Source organism: Artemia franciscana, chromosome 4 (genome assembly GCF_032884065.1).
Source record: "Artemia franciscana chromosome 4, ASM3288406v1, whole genome shotgun sequence".
Taxonomy (NCBI): Eukaryota; Metazoa; Arthropoda; class Branchiopoda; order Anostraca; family Artemiidae; genus Artemia; species Artemia franciscana.
Window position 1 is genome coordinate 56775472 of NC_088866.1, and position 20710 is coordinate 56796181.

Genomic DNA, 20710 nt, shown 5'->3' on the forward strand with positions numbered 1-20710 from the left:
TCTTTTTGCTTTCTCATACCCCCCCCTTCTGGCACACATTGATGTTTTCCTTTTCTATCAGATTTTAACGTTTTAAAGGGTATATACTATATAAATATCCAAGGGGTTGCCCACTCTTCACCATTTGGTGGAGGCCCACATCTTGCAGCGCCACTTAATTCGCCACGCCAAGCCGCTTTGTGCTGCATATGACACACTTACCGCCATCCTCGGCGCTCGCCACAGCATGAATGATTTTTAAGAGTGAAGATCCCCTCAAAAACTTCGTTTTATAAATGATCAAAGCAATAAATTCATGAAAATAACAGTGATTTAAGACAATACTGAACATAATAAATGACTAATTAGAAAACTCAAAGGATGACTTGGTAATGAGGCAATGCAAGTTTCATTGCGTCACTTTTAAATCAAGTTTCGATATCTTTCCTCTTCTGCTTTTTATCATCCAACCCAAAACAACATAGTTTACATTGGACCAATGCCACTACCCAAAACTCGTTTGAGTGACTACCCAAGGGTAACAATACCGAACATACATCACACCAGCCTATTAAAATTTATTTTCAGCTGTAAGGACACATCTCCGATATCAATACCAACTGTAGATACATTTAATAGTCATTTCAATACTCTTGGCAGACGCCACCTTGTGTAGGCTGCGTGATTTCTGAGAGAAAATGACCCCTCCTTGACACTATATTGTTCATACAGGATTTCTATTATTAACATCTATATAGATGCTAAATCCATTTAGGCAACACTTTGAGCCCTTTAAATACTGAGGACAGTGAAAATGAAGTCTGATTGTTTGAATTGGTTATGTGGACGTTTACACTACCATATATATCTTTAAAGATTAGGAAAATTCATAAACATAATTTTTTACGAAAAAGATCACCGTATGCAAACATGCCATTTTTAAGGGGTAATGTGTGGCAAAAAGAAAAAAAGAGGCGTCGACGAATTTCAGCAGATAATACGTAAGAAACAAATATAATTAAACTGCTGAAGAAGGTGTACCTTTCCTTTGAAGGTTTGGTTGTCTTTGAGAATCAACCATTTACCTCTACGCCCCTCTCCCTCCCATCAGGAGACTTCTATTTCTTTGATATTTTCATAGAAAAACACCCATTTTGGTTTTTTTATTAGAAAAAAAATCGAAAAAAAGAATGAAATCATTCCCTACAGATTCAGATAAATTTTGTCCCCTCCCCCCGAAAAAAAATCGTGAGTTGGTGCCTCTCATTTCAGCTATCGAATATCTAATACTTGCTTTCTCATACTAATTTGAAGAATAAAGTTTAATATTACCCATCATACATCTTCATAGCTACGAGCCTGAGAAAATTTTGTCTGATTTTCAAAAAAGAGGGGAGAACCCAAAAAGTCAAGCAATATTAATGAAGATCAGAAAACGACTCCAGAGACACAAAGGAACTTGCATTTGAATGGAAAATATTTTTAAAGAACTTTAAGACTTTAAAGTAAAGAGCAATGGTTGAGAAAGGGGCAGCCCCCTTTCATATATCGAATAAATTATTTTCGCTTTAACTTTAATACATATCCTTACTTTCAATTTTTTTTTTTAATAACAGTCAGAAAAGAACTTCAGTCATGCTTGTGTGCAGGATTTTCTTTCGGGGAAGGGACAATATTTCAGGGTGACAAAATTTTGTAAATTGCCAGAATTGAACGAACACGATAGAACATATGGAACCACAGAGGGAATTGAAACATTGCTAGGATTGTTTTTGGGGGACGGGCCCAAAGTCCCCACTCTACGTAATCACCTGAATTCAGAATATCCTAAACATCTAAAAGCGTGAGCGGTCACTAAAAATATACTTTTTTTGGCAATATCATTTGGTTAAAACCAAGAGTGTAGGCTATGCATTTTTTTTTGTCTCCTTTGTTCGTTGCAAATATTAAATGTAACCTACACATTTCTTATGGCTAATAATAGACAATCTAACCTAAAAGTAAGAAAAAGATAATTTAATATACCTTGATTTTAAGGGCCTGAATTCGGCATTTCAAGATCAATTTAATTCATGGATGAAGCCTCATTAATTCCTTGTTTAATAAAAACAAAAATCTAATACCATGACAAGCCCTGAATAACTAAACAAAAAAAGAATCACACCAAAGCAATTCATCAAAAGAGCGCAAACTACCCCTGTAACTATAAGGTATATATCAGGGTGACACAGTGATTAATTATGGCTAAAAGTAGTTAACCGTACAAATTGGTAAGTACCCTATATCATTATCTAAATGAAAAGCTAGGAAGTTGTACGAACTTTTCTCGTTAAATATAGGTAATTTTTACACACCCTTAAGGGATATTAAGAATTAGAGAACACTCTGAATCAAGCGTACGGGTAGGGATTCATTTTGGAGGGGCGATTTATTTTGGATTTGGAGGGACTTATTTTTTCACGGGTGTGTGTGCGGATTATGAAAACAAAGTAAAACCATATGATTTATATGAAAACTGTAGTTTATTATCAGGGGAATAGCAAAAGATTATGAAATTTTACAGGAAGCTACCCCCTCCCGCTAAGAATGTGCAGTGGTGTCAATTCACGGGAACTTAGAGTGGGGCAAAATTTTTCAAAGAACAGGAGCTTGGGGGCAATCTTTTAATTTTTCTCCATTTTCCCCCATGAAAATACGAAAAAGGGATTTTTGATAAAAATACCCACCCCCCCCCCCCAAAAAAAAAAAAGAAGAAAAAGATATTTTTAATAATCTAGAGGGGCAAGACACCTAGGTGGACATGTCCTCCCCGCCTCCTCATTCATGTCACTGCGTAGTTTTAGATTCGGGCCATATATTTCGGGATAACGGTATGGCCCGTTTAAGGATAAGTTCGAGATTTTCAACGTTTCACTGAAATAAGCTTCTGGGAGGTAGGGAACTCCAGACTTGAACCGTGAACTGTATTTTATGGGTGAAGAAGCTTAATTTCTGAATTCTCAGTCGTAAAAGAATGCCAGCAAAGGCAAAAATGACCTATTCTTGTGAAGTCTTCATGAAAAAAAATTACAGAATTTACGCTGTTTTTAGAATTGAGCAGAAAGGTCCTCTTCGACTTCAAGACGCAATTAGATAGGGCTCTATATAATTTCATATGTATTTAAAATAAACGGCTTCGTTTTTTTAAATTAACAGGTTTGTTATTTGCCACCAGGCTACCGTCCAAAGAAAGAGAGCATCATCTGGACCGGACCAGTCCAACGAACACATTTCTTACAGTGTTACTGAGGTTGTTCGTTTTTTTTTTCTTCAAAAAATGAGACTTTGAAGAAATGATGATGCTTTTTTTAAATTTTGTTTTATCTTGCAATCTAGAATGCATCGGGTCTAGATTTGACGGGTCTAAAGAGATGGTTCCACATAGGATCCTTTGGAAGGGGGACATTATTCATAACCATTTAAAACCGCGTTATTACTGTCTTTTTGCACATGCCAATCGACTCACCTTATTTTAATACCTGAGTTGTCGATTTATTCTTAAGGAAGGAGGTCCATCGGACCGAATTTAAGAAGGTTTCCCTATTCCCTACCGCGTAGGTAGGTACACAGAGCCAAAATTGAAGAGGGATATCGCAAAAATTATCCGTTGGCGAGGGTATACAACCCCGGGAAGTTTGCAAATTCAGCTACAAATTTTTGCGAGTTTCTTGGGAGTCTTTACAACTCATTTTGAGAGAATTTTCCATGACATTCATTAGTGTGTAAGTATACCTCTTGTTATATATAACTTTAATGTCCAAGAAATCTTTTTGAGGGGGGGGCGGAGAATATTACTGTCGTAGGTGTACAAGATTATCTAGCCGTTCTATCTATGACCCTGTCTCATATACCTAAGATTCCATTTCCATACCTCCAGTCTCGCCTTCGTATCTTGGGTAGAAACGAAGCGACACAGCGCATCACCCCTTCGTTTCTTTTTTTGTTAGACCAGTGGAAATTCCACTGTACGGCGTTTACATCAATAAGTTCCATCTATGATTCTATTATAATCATTTCTTGTGTGGATTCCGCACATTAGAAACTGAATTGAAATTTACATCTAATTCTTCTAAGAGTGAATTGAAACTTAATTTCACATGACAGTACAGTCTGAATGTTCTTTTTTACATCAAAAAGATGCTTCTTAATCAAAATACGAGTCTTAGGAAACAGGATAGAATCAACTCTTAAGAAATGATACACTGAAATCATCAAGAGGGACTGTCCAAAACTATAAAACCCTGAGTAATATTTCTTAGGTAAATAAGTCTTTGATTTTGACAAGAAATAGTACTTAAAGGTTTCTGACATTGCTGATTACAAATAGGAAGCTAATGCAGACCTTGAAAATCAAAAAACGTTCAGTACATACTTCACATCTTGCAAGGGTTTAAAAACTGCATGATTGACGCAGGCGCATACGCATGAGTTTTTTTCGAGGGGGGGGTTAATCGTGAAAACCGAATTTTATTTGATTATTTGAATAAGGAGTGTACACAAATGGGCAAATTTTAGGAATTCGAGGGGGCCCAGGCCCGAAAACCCTCTGCTTACGGCCCTAAGTTAGCTTAGTGACATTATCCAAATAGTGACGTTTTGTGACATTATCCAAACCTACATACACACCGGGAGGCTCATCTTTAGATTCGCCCCAAAGCACCTTGGCCTTCAGTAAATTTTTGGCCCTATGTATTTTGAATCTTTAAGACAAATCCAATGATTCTTCACCAAAGATAAAGATTACAATGCATTTAAAATCTCCAGAGAAGAAATTTGTATATTGAAATGAATTTATCTACGGCTAAATATGCAATCTACAAAATAGTAAGACTACTCTCGAGAAGAAATTTATTTTAGAGTTAGGGGACGGAAGTCCAGAAAGACAGTTTGAAAATGGCTCAAAATGCAGTTTAATATTGAACAACGAATGTCTATTAAAATTCACGAAACAACAGCTTTCTTGGGAGGGTCTTGCAGCAAAAATTCAAGCCCAAACCAACTATGACTATGATTATGTGTCGAATAGGGTGCTTGATAGTTTCTCACATAGAAGTTTTGGACGCAAAATTCTGGAACTGTGCTTAAGAACACACTTTCCTTCTAGAGGCTTGGACAAAATCAACTGAAATCTTTATCACAAATTATATTATAAAAATGTATCTTGCGAAGAAAAAACTATAGTTTTGCCAAATTAGGAGAACTAGACTTCTTATAAGAAACGTTTTCTTTTACCTCAAAAGTAATAATACAAGAGAACAAGATTTTCTCAGTAACAAAGCCAACCGAAGAAGTCTATTAAGATTCTAGATAAAGGGCTTTGCACCAAACAGTATGTGAAACTTACAAGACTGGAAATTGGTCTATTTTCGAAAAGAGGATATCACTACCGTTATTTAGCGTTAAGTAACGTTGATTGACCCCAACTGCAGGGTATTTGTCTTTTTAGCTACTTGAAAATGCAGGGGAGGGTAAAGAAAAGAGAATTCCGTCACCAATACGCCTATAAACTTACTTAACTGTTTTATTCAACCTCTAAAATTTTTTCAAGCAAATCTAGACCTACTTTGCGCCTACTACATTTTGGGTTAAAGAAGCTCTTGAAAGTAAAAATGGTGTCGTCGTTTTAACCCAATAGCATTTAAGGTAAATCATGTCAATTATCTAATTTTTTCGTTTTTAACAAAGTCGCCAGGCACTAAACTGTTAGGTGCACTAGTCGTATTTAATCCCTGTCTTCCCATGTTAAATCGCCGAATATCTTACTTAAAAATCTCCCATTCTCATTACTTTTGACAATCTAAGAAATTAGTTGATCTACCCTATTTTCAGACTTAATGCGAAATACAGTATTTCAAAATACTGATTTTTGTTCTTCTTGCGAAGTCGATCTGAAAAAGGATATACAGTTTTCACAGCCGAGTAACAGATGAGAAAAACAAAAAAGGGGCGTACCTCCGTTTACATCCAATCCTTCATCCTCTTCAAACTCTCCCATCAGAACAATTTTCAAAAATAAAAAATCACAAGATTATAAAAAACAGATTGCACAAGTTCAGGAAGCACGGTTTTCGAGAGTATTGATAGACCTAAAAAAGAGGCCAGTTAAAATATACATATAAAATATATCCAAAGCAGTACAGGGGCACCAATTTACAAAATTGAACGGAAGAGGGCAAGGATTTTCTCCAACTTTTTTATGAACGAAAAATACGAATAAAGTATATTTTTCAAAATCTAGGGGGGGATTTGCTTTTTTTTAATAAAAAATCTAGAAAAGATATTTTATCAAAATCTAGAGGAGGGGCTATGCCATAATACCGTCTCCAAATTGGTTCCCTTAATGCGATCTAACTTAAATATTTCAGGAGTCACATATTGAAATTTCCAACTTCAGCTGTACTTATTTTATGCTGCTCTACTTATGTATTATATATATATATATATATATATATATATATATATATATATATATATATATATATATATATATATATATATATACTATTTACATTATATATTTATTATATTTTACGTACACTTACAAACGTCTGGTTACAAATACATTCGGTCAAAAGTGGAGGTGGAAACTGTTACCTAAAAATGTCCTCTCAGAACGGGTGAGGTCTGGGGTCAATTGTTTTCTATCTTCCAGGCGTTCGGGCCCGGCCCCTCCCCCAAAAAAAACTGTGAAATGTTTAATTTCCCCATGGTTTCTTGGTATTTATGGCAAAAGTAGGACATTTATTAAGAATCTAGATACAAGTGTGAAGCCTTTTTGGGGGGATTTTACAGTATGCAATTATCCGGTCAAGTCACTGCCCAATTATTAACCCATTTTCTTTCTAACTTTTTACCCTCTTCGAAGTAATTAGCAATTGTACTGTTATTTTTTTTTTTAGAGAGAGTTTGCTTTCCACAGCAGAATGGAATTATCCTTGATATTAGGGCGTTTATTCCCCCTTTCAGGATTAAGTACAGCTTTTAATGGATCAATTTCGGAAACTATCATTTTTCATTAGAATCTACGTTTTTGCAATAGAATAACTATCCCCAACAGCACCCATACTGCACTACCCTAAAATTTTCCTTTCAGTGGGATATAATAGATTAATCACTGGTTCTAAATCGCTATGAAAATAACCTGAGCCTAAAACGTACTTTTGGGGCTTCAGTCCTCTTCCCCCCATCCGCTACAATTTTTTTCCATTTTTCATTTTCAATTCATTTTTTTTCTAATTTTTCCTCTCCCTTTAGCCCCCCAGATGGTCGAATCTGGGAAAATAACTTGATCAAGTAAATTTATGCAGCTTCCTGACACGCCTACCAATTTTCATCGTCTTAGCACGTCCAGAAGCGCCAAACTCGCCAAAGCACTGAACCCCTCCCCCCAACTCCCCCAAAGAGAGCAAATCCAGTACGGTTACGGCAATCACGTATCTACGACATTTGCTTATTCTATCCACCAAGCTTCATCCCGATTCCTCCACTCTAAGCGTTTTCCAATAATTCCGATTTTCCCCTCCAACTCCCCCCAATGTCAACAGATCTGGTCGGCTTTTGAAATAAGAGCTCTGATACATGAATTCCTTCTAATTATCAAATTTCATTAAGATCCGGTCACCCGTTCTTAAGTTAAAACTACCTCAATTTTTCTAATTCTTCCAAATTAACACCCCCCAGCTCCTCCAAAGAGAAAGAATTATGTCAATCACGTATCTAGAACTTGTGCTTATTCTTCCCATCAAGTTTCATCCCGATGTCTCCACTATAAGCGTTTTCCAAGATTTCTCTTTCCCTCCTCTAACCCTCTATGTCCCCGGATCCAATTCGAGTCGAAAATGGAGCATCTGAGACATAAGATCCTTCTATATATCAAGTTATATTAAGATCCAATCACCTATTCGTAAGATCAAAATACCCCAATTTTCACGTTTTCTAAGAATTCCGGTTTCCCCCTCCAACTCCCCCCAATGTCACAGGATCTGGTCGGAATTTAAAATAAGAGCTTTAAAGCACAAGATCCTTCTAAGCATCAAATTTCATTAAGATCTGGTCATCCGTTCGTAAGCTACAAATACATAATTTTTCCAAATTACCCCCCCCCCAACTCCAACAGAGAGCGGAACCGGTCCGGTTATGTCAGTCACATATCTTAGACTTGTTTTTATTATTCCCATCCAGTTTCATTCTGATCTCTCCGCTTTAAGTATTTTCTAAGATTTCCGCCCCCCCCCCAAACTGCCCCCCAATGACACTGGATCCGGTTGAGATTTAAAATAAGAATTTGAGTTGCAAGGTCCTTCTAAATATGAAGTTTCATGAAGATCCGATCACTCCTTCATAACTTAAAAATACGTCATTTTTTCTAATTTTTCAGAATTAACCCCCCCCCCCAATAGATCGGATCCGTTCCAATTATGTAAATCACGTATCTAAGACTTCTGAATTATTTTTCCCACCAAGTTTCATCCCGATCCCTCCCCTCTAAGCGTTTTCCATGATTTTAGGTCCCCTCCCCAAACTCCCCCCAATGTCACCAGATCCGGTCGGGATTTAAAATAAGAGCTTTAAGACACGATATCCTTCTAAATATCAAATTTCATTGAGATCCGATCACCCGTTCGTAAGTTAAAAATACTTCATTTTTAAATTTTTCATAAGTAACCCCCTCCCCCCAAATACCCCAAAGAGAGTGGATCCGTTCCGGTTATGTCAATCATGTATCTAGGACTTGTGCTTATTTTTCCCATCAAGTTTCATCCCGATCCCTCCACTCTAAGTGTTTTCCAAGATTTTAGGTTCCCCCCAACTACCCCCCCCCTAATGTTACCAGATCCGGTCGGGATTTAAAATAACAGCTCTGAGACACGATATCCTTCCAAACATAAAATTTCATTAAGATCTGATCAACCGTTCGTAAGTTAAAAATACTTCATTTTGTCTATTTTTTCCGAATTAACCGGCCCCCCACTCCTCCCCCAGATAGTAAAATCGGGAAAATGACTATTTCTAATTTAATCTGGTCTGGTCCCTGATACGCCTGACAAATTTCATCGTCCTAACTTACCTGGAAGTGTCTAAAGTAGCAAAACCGGGACCGACAGAACGACAGAATTTGCGATTGCTATGTCACTTGATTAATACCAAGTGCCATAAAAAGTGCTACTTTTATCTGCTGTTTCAAAGGTTTTGGCCCCCCCCCCCCCCACAAAAAAATTCCTGTGTACGTGCCTGATATATATATATATATATATATATATATATATATATATATATATATATATATATATATATATATATATATATATATATATATGTATATATTTATATATTTATATAATTATATATATATATATATATATATATATATATATATATATATATATATATATATATATATATATATATATATATATATATATATATATATAGCTACTGAGTCCAGAAAACTGACTAGAAATGGTAGACCTCAATTTAAAAAGGGTTGATAGATTTAATGAAATGTACCACCAATTAGATAGATGTCAAAGCTATCTATCTAACTGTTTTCTCTTTTTCAGGCTATTAGTTATCTTATCGATACACGCAAAAACAAAAATACTGAGTCGAATTTCGCATCCAAAATAAAATCAGAACAGTCATTTAAACTGACACTGATTTATTTGTCTCAAACTCCTCAGGCAAACTAAACAGCCCATATTTCCACAGAAAAGGGAAAATAGGAAATCTCCTTCTTTTCCATTCAGTTTCTGAGGACACCTCCCTCCAGAGAACCACCAAAGTAAAAAGAAGAAAATTAAATTAAAAAGGAATATGATTATATTCACTTTGAATATAACTGACCACATAATCCAGATCCCTTCCAAAAGTCCTAAATTATCCTTGGACTAAACGAAGAGTTGAGTCACAGCATCACACCTAGTTTCTACAGGCAGTCAAATTTCTATTACAACAAACTGTTTGTAAACAAACGCACTTAAGTTGTCTTTGAACCCCCCCCCCCGCGCCATTTCTTAGCTTGTTACTGATACAGATTTCAACTAACGATAAGCCAATCGCATCTAATATCGAAATTATTGAAGTAATAAATGGAAACCCCGACAAAAAAAAATCAAGCGGAAATCATTATGTCTTGTTTATTTAATTATTTTTTCATCATTTTATTTGCATTGAGATAAGATGTTGTGTTCAATATGAGTCAAAGGTTTTAGTCTTATGTAGGATGACGCAAACAATCACTTATCGCAGTGACTGCCATTTCAACTGAAAACTGACAAGACTTCTAATTTGCAACATCTTTTTCCATAACTCTTAGCCAAGTGGTTAACGCTCCGGGCTAAAAATCCTTCGAGTCCTGGTCTTAATGGTTTGAGAAAAGGGTTGATGGGGTGACTGTAATGTCAGCCGGAGTCGTCCCAGCTCTAAATGGGTTATCTGGAGAAATCTGGGGGGAAACACGGAAACTACCGGATGATTTGCCCCCAACCACGCAATGCACTCCCGGCCAAAGGCATCGAATCAGGAGATCAGTACCTGCGCAACGCAGACCATTAGTCAGCATACGAAAAAGTTAACAGTTTGTTTTTCCCTAACTGAAAAGCTACTATCTTTTCCCAGCCAGAGAAAGAGAATTGGAAAATGGGTTCAAATTACAGAAATGTAGGAGTGGAGGCAAAATATATCATTCATTATTTAGGAGGCAATTTTGATGTCTTTTCAAATTTTTCAATGAAAATAGTGAAAAGGGTCTTTTTCGATGAAAACACCCCGCAAAAGAGATTTTCCTAATCAAGGAGGAAAAATACCTCGTCCCCCAAATGAAGCCCCTAGATTTGGATCCCTTCAAAATGAATAAAAAAGTGGCATCTGGTTCACTCCATATCTTATTCAATCTCAATCCATGCAATATAAAACACAATCAAGGGATAGAAATCTGATCTTACTGCTGGAGTGTGAGGGATTAGAATATTAATCAAGTTACAGAGAGGAATTAGACCAACCCGGAGACTAAAGATGGAGTATATCTAACGGACTTCTGGATATCGCCATGTAACTAAATTTCCTCGTCGAGTGTTACCTGGCAATTCACTCTCAAGTGTTGATTCACTGGAATACTGATAATGCTGATATGATTTTCTCAAAACCCGTCCTTGGTTCTTTCCGCAAACTTTCTCCTTAACGGTTTGTATAAATAATTTACACATTCAAACGTTACTAGAATGCCCTCTCCTTCCAATAGATAATAACAAGGGCATATGGACAAAAGGGGATGTAGGGGAGTCTCCAAAGATTGCTTGAAGGATATTGAAGCATACAAATGCAGCTTTTTGCAGGCTTAGACCCAAAATGGCTCCACACCATGTTCCGCGGGTTTAGGATCAACATGCTTGAACAGTTAACTCTGTATGGCTCATGGCTTTGGCATATATATAATGACCTATTACGCACCTCTGTCAGATTCCACAGCTTGGATAAATTTTCTAAATCATTTCCATGTCCTAGCTCTGTACATATATGGACTTGAGACAGGTTATATTTATCACTTTTAATATTTACCATTTTAGTATTTACATAGTGAAATGCTAAATACTAAAATACTAAATAAAATGCTAAAATACTAAACTAAAATACATACTAAAATACTAGTATTACATACTGGTATTTACAACCACTTTTTAATATTTTACTATTTTTTAATTTTTTAGTAATTTTAATATTTACTTCTCGCAAATAAGGCAACATATTCAATCAATTCAATTAAATAAAAATCAACATTATTCTATCCTTTGGGACGATATTCAACTAGGGAAAGACATGGCTGTCCATTTTCAAAAGAAAATAGTCGGACGAAAATCCCTTAAAAAAATTCATCTACACAGGCCTCACAAAACAAACCGGCCTACAGCTATGAGGCAATTCCTTCCCAGGTTTCTGTACAACTGTTTAATAGACATGTAGGACAAGGAGGTTATTTATGAAGTATTAAAGAAACCCTTTAACCTTCCCTTAAGAGTACAACCAGTAAATTGTCTCTGGAGGGGGATACTACCAGGCTTTTCGTTTCTGCCAAGATTTGAATGGGAGCATTTTTCGTTTTCACCTTTTCACGCATTTGTTAGATATCCCAAGTGGAGTAATTGTTCCCTGGCCAGACCCATGCCTCTCCTGTTCCAAAATTCTATGATCATAGCAAAGCTGAACCTATATCTTAAGTCAGACATCACAAATAGGGAGGGGGTTTAAGATCCGGACTTCACCCCGAATGGTTTTAATTTCAGCTATTGATTTTTTCATATATTTGCAAGCAAATCGTCTGTTTTTACGAACTCTCCTCCCCATCTAAAATTGGCTACACCACATCGTGTCTACCTTGAGTGTGTTTGACTAAAAGCACCGATGTCCATATTGATTAACATATTTATAATTACCTTGCGAAATTATAATTCTGTCTGGTACAGAGAACCCTTTTTATTGTCATTTAATTCTTTCTTAATGTGCCTTGTCCAAGGAGCAACACGCGTTGTAGCTAACTAAAATAAACTACATACGAAACTATAGCCAGGCGCCAATTTAATGAACACACTTTTTTTAAGGCCATGGGATAAACAAATCGTAGTTCTTGGTCAAGATCGTCAGAACAAACTTTTTGCCAAAGTGTTTTCTGTTATTTGGGGGCGGTGGCCAACGAAACCTTTTCTTACAAATAAAGGATTTGCTATTAAAATGGGAGAATTACATTCGTTTAAGGTTTTGTTAAGTTGCTCAATATTGTTCAGTGAAGAGCTAAATTCTAATTCGAGAAATGGCTGAGATATTCCAGGACAAGCCGAGGCCTATTAAATGACTCGCTCATTTCATATCAGGTCTTAAATGAATCTCAACAGGTGCTAAGGGATAGGGGGTCCCTAACTTGTCATATAAGGGAAAGTGGCAATTGAATTTCCTGGATGTAAAGCACAAAATTCCATTTTTGTAAGACTCTGGGGAGAATGACGACCGGGACCAAGAGTCGGCAACCAATAACCCACGGTTCACGGAGTGATCTATTTACTAATTTTAAATGACCCACTCAAGTTCTGGGAAAACCCAATTCATAAAAATAAGTATAAAACGGAAATATGAAACGGATATTTCGAAAATTAAAAAATGAAAATGGCTGCTAAGAATAACATTTTAGTTCACTCGTAAAGTTCAGGTAACAATACGACAGTTGGAATACAGCAAAATGTTTTGTATTTCAGCATGTTTTTTAGCATACTGCCATGGACTAACAAAAAGCAAAAAAAAGATTATTCTAAAATACCCGAACAGAAAACTGAAGTGAAATAATAACTATTTTTTTTTTTTTAGAGTAATGCCATGGATAAACAAAAAAAGTTCAAAATGCTTGGACGGGAAACCTAAGTGAACCAGTAACTACTAATTTTTTTGTTATATTGCCATGGACAAAAACACTATTTCAAAATGCCTGGGCAGAAAACCTAAGCGAGATATTAACTTTTATTTATGTTTGGGCATATTACCAAACAAACAAAAAATATTTCAAAATGCCTAAACAGGAAAGTATAAATGTATTGAAAATGGTGGCAAACTGAAATGTGCTTCATGGGTAAATGTAACTACGATTTACGATATTGAGCGACACTTTTTTTCAGAAGTTAAAGATATGAGCGAAATGACTAATTAAGATAAATTTGAATACACTCCTAAGCATTTTCTACATTGAATATTTAAAAAACAAAATAATTTTTAGAAATTTTTCATACCATCAACAATCCTGCTGCATTGGCCAACTTTTATGCAGGTTTTCATTTGCACTGGTGCAAACGAAAAAACCCTTTACATTTGCATTTGCACTGGTTTTGCATTTGCAAATGGTTTTCATTTGCACTGGTGCAAACGAAAAAACCTTTACAGATGGAGAGTTTTTGAAAATCACGTTGATAAATTGTTCCAAATACATACTTAAATGCCATCGCAAATAAAAATAAATTATCGAGATAATCAAAGAAATTACATAGTAAGTTAGAAAAGTTCACTGTCACATTTAAAATATGGCGAAAAATAGTGATGAACAGGTGAAAAATAATTTGGTGTCTAGCTCTGTGTATAGCATTGCAATTGATGAAAATAAATTCATCAAAAGATTGTTCTAAAATGAAAATATTACTGACCCAAACATTGTCTTTGATTTTCACAGTTTGACTTATAGTGATCCTTAGCCAAAAACAGTGGGCAACCCATACCTGCCTCCAATACTGAACTAACAGGTCGATTTATAATACGTAACTTCCCTGTTATAAAAAAAATGGTTTCGTTTATTGCCAAAGATTTAATCCTACACCAGACCAGTAAGGAAACTATGAAAGTATTGTCAAAGAAATTAGGACAAAAACCCAAACCAAGCCCCTGCATCCAACAAAATTCAGAAACAAATGCTTAAACATTTTAAATCAGCTAAGTTTAATGGCCCAAAAACTTCTTTTATTTAGCCTTCCAATATTCCAAAGTTTATCATTTGCACATTTATCGACAAATTGGACTTTAAAAAAAAAAAAAGCATATGCTCTTTTGGGTTATTTAGTTCCTAAAAAGGGACCAAAAATAAATTTTCTACTTTTGAACCCCTCCCTTCCCAATTAAAAACTCAGACTTTTGTTCGACCCTGATGATAACATTTGTTTGCAAATCTAGATGTTATCCGACACTTAGAAAGCAATAAAAAGACCCATTGAAACCCATTGTAACATATTTCATTTTGTTCTATTCACTTTTTTCTGGAGGGTAGCATACCCTTAAGAAATACGATACTATCGGAAATACCCACCTAAATCGGATCCGGGCACTAAGAAGAAGGGGCATAGGAAGAATGAGATTTCCGTTGCACTTTCTGCCATAGTGAAATTTGAACTGCGATATACTGAAATGAATTTTAAATTAACCTGCAATTTCAGCTGATGCTATCTATAATGACTGTTTCTATTGTAATCATAATTAAATACAATGTTGTATTGAGCTTCTGAGGTTAACCGCAAGATGTATTAACAGACTTTGACCAAGATTTGTAAAAACAGGGTTTCATATTTTGGCAACAAACTTGAAAATTAAAAATAAAGATGGTAAAAGTTTAAAATTTTGAGTGTCTTGAGTTCCAAGTCAAGCTACGTTTAGAAGTTGATAAGTCAATTGTATTAGCACACTTTGACCTAGGTTTGCAAAGATTTGTTATTTAACAATTTATATATATATATATCTATATATATATATATATATATATATATATATATATATATATATATATATATATATATATATATATATATATATATATATATATATATACTAGCTGTTGGGGTGGCGCTTCGCGCCACCCCAACACCTAGTTGGTGGGGCGCTTCGCGCCTCCCCAAGCCCCCCCGCGCGCGTAAGTCGTTACGCGCCATATTAGTTACGCGCCATTGTAGCTGTTTCCCTGTGTCCCACCTGTGAATAGAGATAGATATAAATATATTTTTTTAACTACGTAAAACATGCGAATATACAACATTCTTCGCTGTCCCATAGTCTGTGCATATAAATAGCATTTATATTCCCTGTGTCCCGGTCGTCATTTGTGTCCTGGTGTCCCAGTTTGTATTTTCTCTTTGAGTGTCCCGGTCGTCATTTATATTCCCTGTGTCCCAGTGTCCCGGTCGTCATTTGTGTCCCGGTGTCCCGGTCTGTAATTTCTATTCAAACAATCCCTGTGTCTCAGTCGTCAATTATATATCCTGCCTGTGCCCCCGGCACAGGCAGGATACTGGGACAGGCACATATGTCTTAAATATCTTGAATGACATCACCGTCAAAGCAAAAATGACGACAACTAATTTCATGACGTCAGTCAACACAGAAACATGACGTCACGTGATCCACAGACAGGCAGACAACTTATTTTTATACATATAGATAGATATATATCTATATATATAAAAATAAGTTGTCTGTCTGTGTGTCTGTCTGTCAGGTGACGTCATGTTTCTGTGTCGACTGACGTCATGAAGTTAATATGTTCACGTAGAAATCTATTAATGTTTAAGTTTAAAATGACTGATGAACTTACAATGGCAAAAGCCGATGAAGATGCTCAAAGAGTCTATGCCAAAAAACTTGCTGCTGATAGAGAAAGTCAGAAAAGAAAGCGTGCCGAGGAATCAAAAGAACAGCAAGGAAACAGGCTTGAGGCTAAAGAACGCAAAACCGCGCAGTTAGATGAAGATCCATCTGGACAGCGAGAGTCAAAACATATTAAAACTGAAAATGATAGCGATGATGATTGGGTTTGGGATTTTGACTTGGAAAAGGTCATCAATGACTACCAGATTTTAGTTAAAAAAACAAAGGTTCGGCGATATGTATTTCATAGTGAAGCTGAAAAATAAAGAAGAAAAAGAAAACTGAAAAAAGAAAAAAGAGAAAATACAGACTGGGATACCGGGACACAAATGACGACCGGGACACAGGGAATATAAATGACGACCAGGACACAGGTATTTAAGAATATCGTTCAAAGACAAATTTTTAATTGTAAAAAGACCGTTGAAAGAGAAATTTCTAATTGTAAAATGACTGAAAAACCTACAATGGCAACGGTACCACCATAAAAAGAAAAAAGAAAAAATGTAAAAAACTAAAAAATACTAAAAAGAAAAAACACTCAAAGAGAAATTACAGACCGGGACACAAATGACGACCGGGACAGAGGGAATATAAATAACGACCGGGACACTCAAAGAGAAATTACAGACTGGGATACCGGGACGCAAATGACGACCGGGACACAGGGAATATAAATGACGACCAGGACACAGGTATTTAAGAATATCGTTCAAAGACAAATTTTTAATTGTAAGAAGACCGTTGAAAGAGAAATTTCTAATTGTAAAATGACTGAAGAACCTACAATGGCAACACCCGAGGAAGCTGCTCAAAACGAATGTATTCAAGCCGAAGTAGCTGAGTTGGTAAAGCGTTATGTTTCAGGTTCTAGGTCCGAGAGGCTCCAGGTTTGAATCTTGGCTTTAGCATTAATACAAAAGAAGAAAAAAACTAAAAAAGGTAAAAACTACAAAAAAACTAAAAAGAAAATATATGGCGCGTAACGACTTACGCGCGCGGGGGGGCTTGGGGGGCGCGAAGCGCCCCACCAACTAGGTGTTGGGGTGGCGCGAAGCGCCACCCCAACAGCTAGTATATATATATATATATATATATATATATATATATATATATATATATATATATATAGCCGAAATCTAAAAATGCCAGGGAAAGTCTCCTATTTAAACTAGTCTGTCGTTAGAAGCAGGATAAAGATTTAAATCCACAGGTATTAAGAGACTACAACCAAGACTGATGCCCGTTATTCTGATTAAATTTCTCTTTGACCAATTTGTGGGCAAGAATTTACACTTTAGGATGATAAGGTTTGTCAAAAGGTAAAAGAAGGGAGGGGGTGCCCCCCTGGGACGGCCATTATAAATCAAAATAAATTCCCTGCAAAAAAAAACAAGGTTTAAGTTAGATATACCAAGTAGTTATCGACTTTATTCTATCGATTAGTATCGGCGGTGTAATCACCAGATGTCTTCTCTAGATTTACTTCTTACTCGAAACCAGAGATTTGATGTGAAGCAATAAGTTCCAACCAAAAGTGGTTTGATCCCAGTCTCTAGAGCTGTATATGACAGAACAGTTAAGATGGTTAGGCCATGTGTTACGGCGAAGGGTGATAGCTTGTCAAAGGATTTGCTTTTTAACCATTCCTCTGGGGCCAAAGAAAAACAGACAGTTCCAGGGACTGGAAAGAGGTCACACGAAAAATATCGATGAAACTGGAACTTCAAGGAAGGGCGTAACGAGAGAAATTTTAACAGACTGGGGTGGACCAGGAGCAGGAGCTATGTTAGCCTCATGCGGTTTTATGCAACTAACTGTTGGTAAAGCAGCGGTATATGATATTCTTCTCCCTTTATCCTAGTAGCTTCATACACTCGGGGGTCAAGACCTGCTTTTAGCCGGAAATGGGTCTTGACTTACGACAGTAAAGCGGGTACGGTCGAGACCTTCAGAGTTCCTCCCCAAATTAACTCTTTTGCTGCCACACTGGAAACATTACAATATAGTGGTTTTTCATTATTTCGGAAAGTTGTTGACCTATGAGCATGACAACTTAAGACGAATACATACGCCCCCCGATTAAAGGCGATTTCAAGTTGTTATCTCTACCCCCCCCCCACCCCCGCAGTACACTAACCGTACATAAACTTGGAAAGATTTTGTGCTAGGTGAACATAACTTAAAAAATGGATCTACAGCCCAAACGAGATTCCGAGAAGGCATTTTAACCTCATAAATCAACCTTCTCCGACTGTAAGGTCTGAATATTCTAGATAATCGAACCTCAAACATTCAAAATTATTGTGGAAGCATATATTGGTTAGAGCTAAAAAAAATTAAACTGAAGAGAAATTAAAAAAGTAATGTTAAAGAAATAGCTGTTCCAATGGATTCTCTTCTCCCTCTTAGCGGTACTCTCGAGGGTACAATAAAATTGTAAAAAACTTAGCAAAAAAAGCTACTATTCGAACAGAAGGCCTCAATCTTCATCTTTGAGCCTCCTAGGAAAATTTTCTTCTGACAGGCCCGCGCCCAAGATTTTATTTCTGAACAGCTGTAACGCAATAAAACTGAAAGCGAACTTGAAATCAATTAAGTAGAATCTCTTTGATAAGAACAAAATAAGAATCTTGCAACAGCATTACCAGAACATTTTTAAACGAATTCTGGTACTTATGATCTGCAGGTACACTGTTGAAACAACAGAGACGCTTGGAAGATATACGATGTATATAATTTGGGCTGCATATTTGCACGTTGGAAGGGATTGGGGGTGGTAAACGTATCAAAGATCATTTTATTGACTTATCAACAAAGTGAACATACCACTCGATGCCTTTTTTATGCTCTTTAGAATATAATAATCGCTTCTATCGCAAATTAAAATTTGAGCACTTTTTGACCTAACCTAACCAAACTACAAATAATTTTGGCACTGAGAATATGTAGCATTATTTTGTCGAAAATGACCGAGAAAACGGCGCTGAGAAAACGTAGTATTATTTTTTCGAAAACGACCGATAACTCATGCTTTAATTAAAAATTCGTCATTTTTAAGAGCTCAAAAATTGCTTAAATTTGAATTTGCGATAGAAGCGATTATTATATTCGTAAAGAGCATAAGAAAAGGCATCGAGTGGTATGTTGCATAAATTGGTTAAGTCAATAATATGAACTGCGTTACGTTTACCTTGGGGGTTAAGTATAACGAGGCTGCGTGCAAAATGTAACCTAATTAAAATACCAACTAAATATTTATTAAAATATAGGCATAGCTACAATGTAATTTTTCACTGATCCGAAGCTAATTGTCTCCGTGTACAAACATCAATAAACCGGTTATTGTCTGATTTTATAGATTCAAATTCTTGAGTGTGTACTGGCTAACAGATAAGAAACCTAATTCTTAAAAATCAGGATTTAGGAAAAGTATAAGTATCTAAAGACCCTTTTGGCCCCAAAATCCTAACAGTTTTGGGTCTCATTTGTGCAGTAAATCTATTACTAAAATTTCATTTTTACAACGCACTTTGTTCCAAGTTAATAAAAAGGGTAGTGCCCTTTGGGGGTTCTAGGTTCATTACCGGGAAGTATCACTATTATTTGGGTCAATGTTCCTATTACCTGAACAATTGTTTAGTCATGAAACTATTGTTAATAGATGCATTTTGACTTTTGGAACATCTTTTCTCTCTTGCAAAGCTACCGCAAACTCACCGTTATGGAGTAATTCCGGCCCAAATATTCTTGTATTTACACATATAGTTGATCGGATATTTGAAATTGAGAATCTGTAATAGTTTAGAAACAAATTTGGGCTATATATTTGCACATTAGGGGGGTGGGGGTAAAGCATAGCACATATTAAATACGTAAACTAACCATTGCTGTATTTAATAAATGCTATGGTTTACCCCCCCCCCCCCCTCCTAATGTGCAAATATATAATAACTCCATAACGGTGAGTTTGCGGTAGTTTCTCAAGAGAGAAAAGATGTTCAAAAAGTCAAAATGCATCTATTAACAATAGTTTCATGACCCCAAACATCTGTTCCGGTGATACCAACATTGACCGTTAACACATTTTGACTGTGATTCCATTATACTTCACCCCCCCCCCTTCTTAATGTGTAAACAGATAGCCAAAATTGTATATTTTCCATGTGTTTTTCCGTTTCTTGATTTCGTCAGCGTTGGTTGAGTGACACATGGCAAAATGCAGGGGCAATATATAGACTGGCTGCATATTTGCACGTTAGAGGGGGTGGGGGTGGGGGGGGGGGTAAAGCATAGTGGAATCAAAGTAGCCCCAATCTAGGCTTAAACCAAATCCCTGTTATTTCAACAGATTTTTAAGCTTGAAGGTTTCTTTTTAAAATTTAAGCAATAAATTTACAATTATCTAAAAACTGATAAATTGGGATTGAGCAGAGGCACGAGGTTCAAAATATTTTTCTTGTACCTCATTTGAGCAGAAGATCTATTTTACAAGGTTTCAAATTTATAACTAAAAGTTTGCTAAGGGTCGTTAACA

At 36.1% G+C, this 20710-nt stretch overlaps 1 protein-coding gene across 7 annotated transcripts in view; it reads right to left on the bottom strand.

Moving 5' to 3' along the window:
- Window positions 1–20710, bottom strand: part of LOC136026642 (ETS domain-containing protein Elk-1-like) — a 145462-nt gene that overhangs the window by 65071 nt on the left and 59681 nt on the right. For 6 of the 7 annotated variants that reach the window (XM_065703374.1, XM_065703375.1, XM_065703376.1 and 3 more), the window contains one exon: window positions 5971–6104. In XM_065703374.1, the coding sequence (XP_065559446.1) occupies window positions 5971–6013 (43 nt within the window). In that variant the 5' untranslated portion in view covers window positions 6014–6104. Of the gene's footprint in view, window positions 1–5970; window positions 6105–14845; window positions 14994–20710 lie in introns of those variants that run through there. The other variant, XM_065703377.1, reaches the window with a different exon arrangement.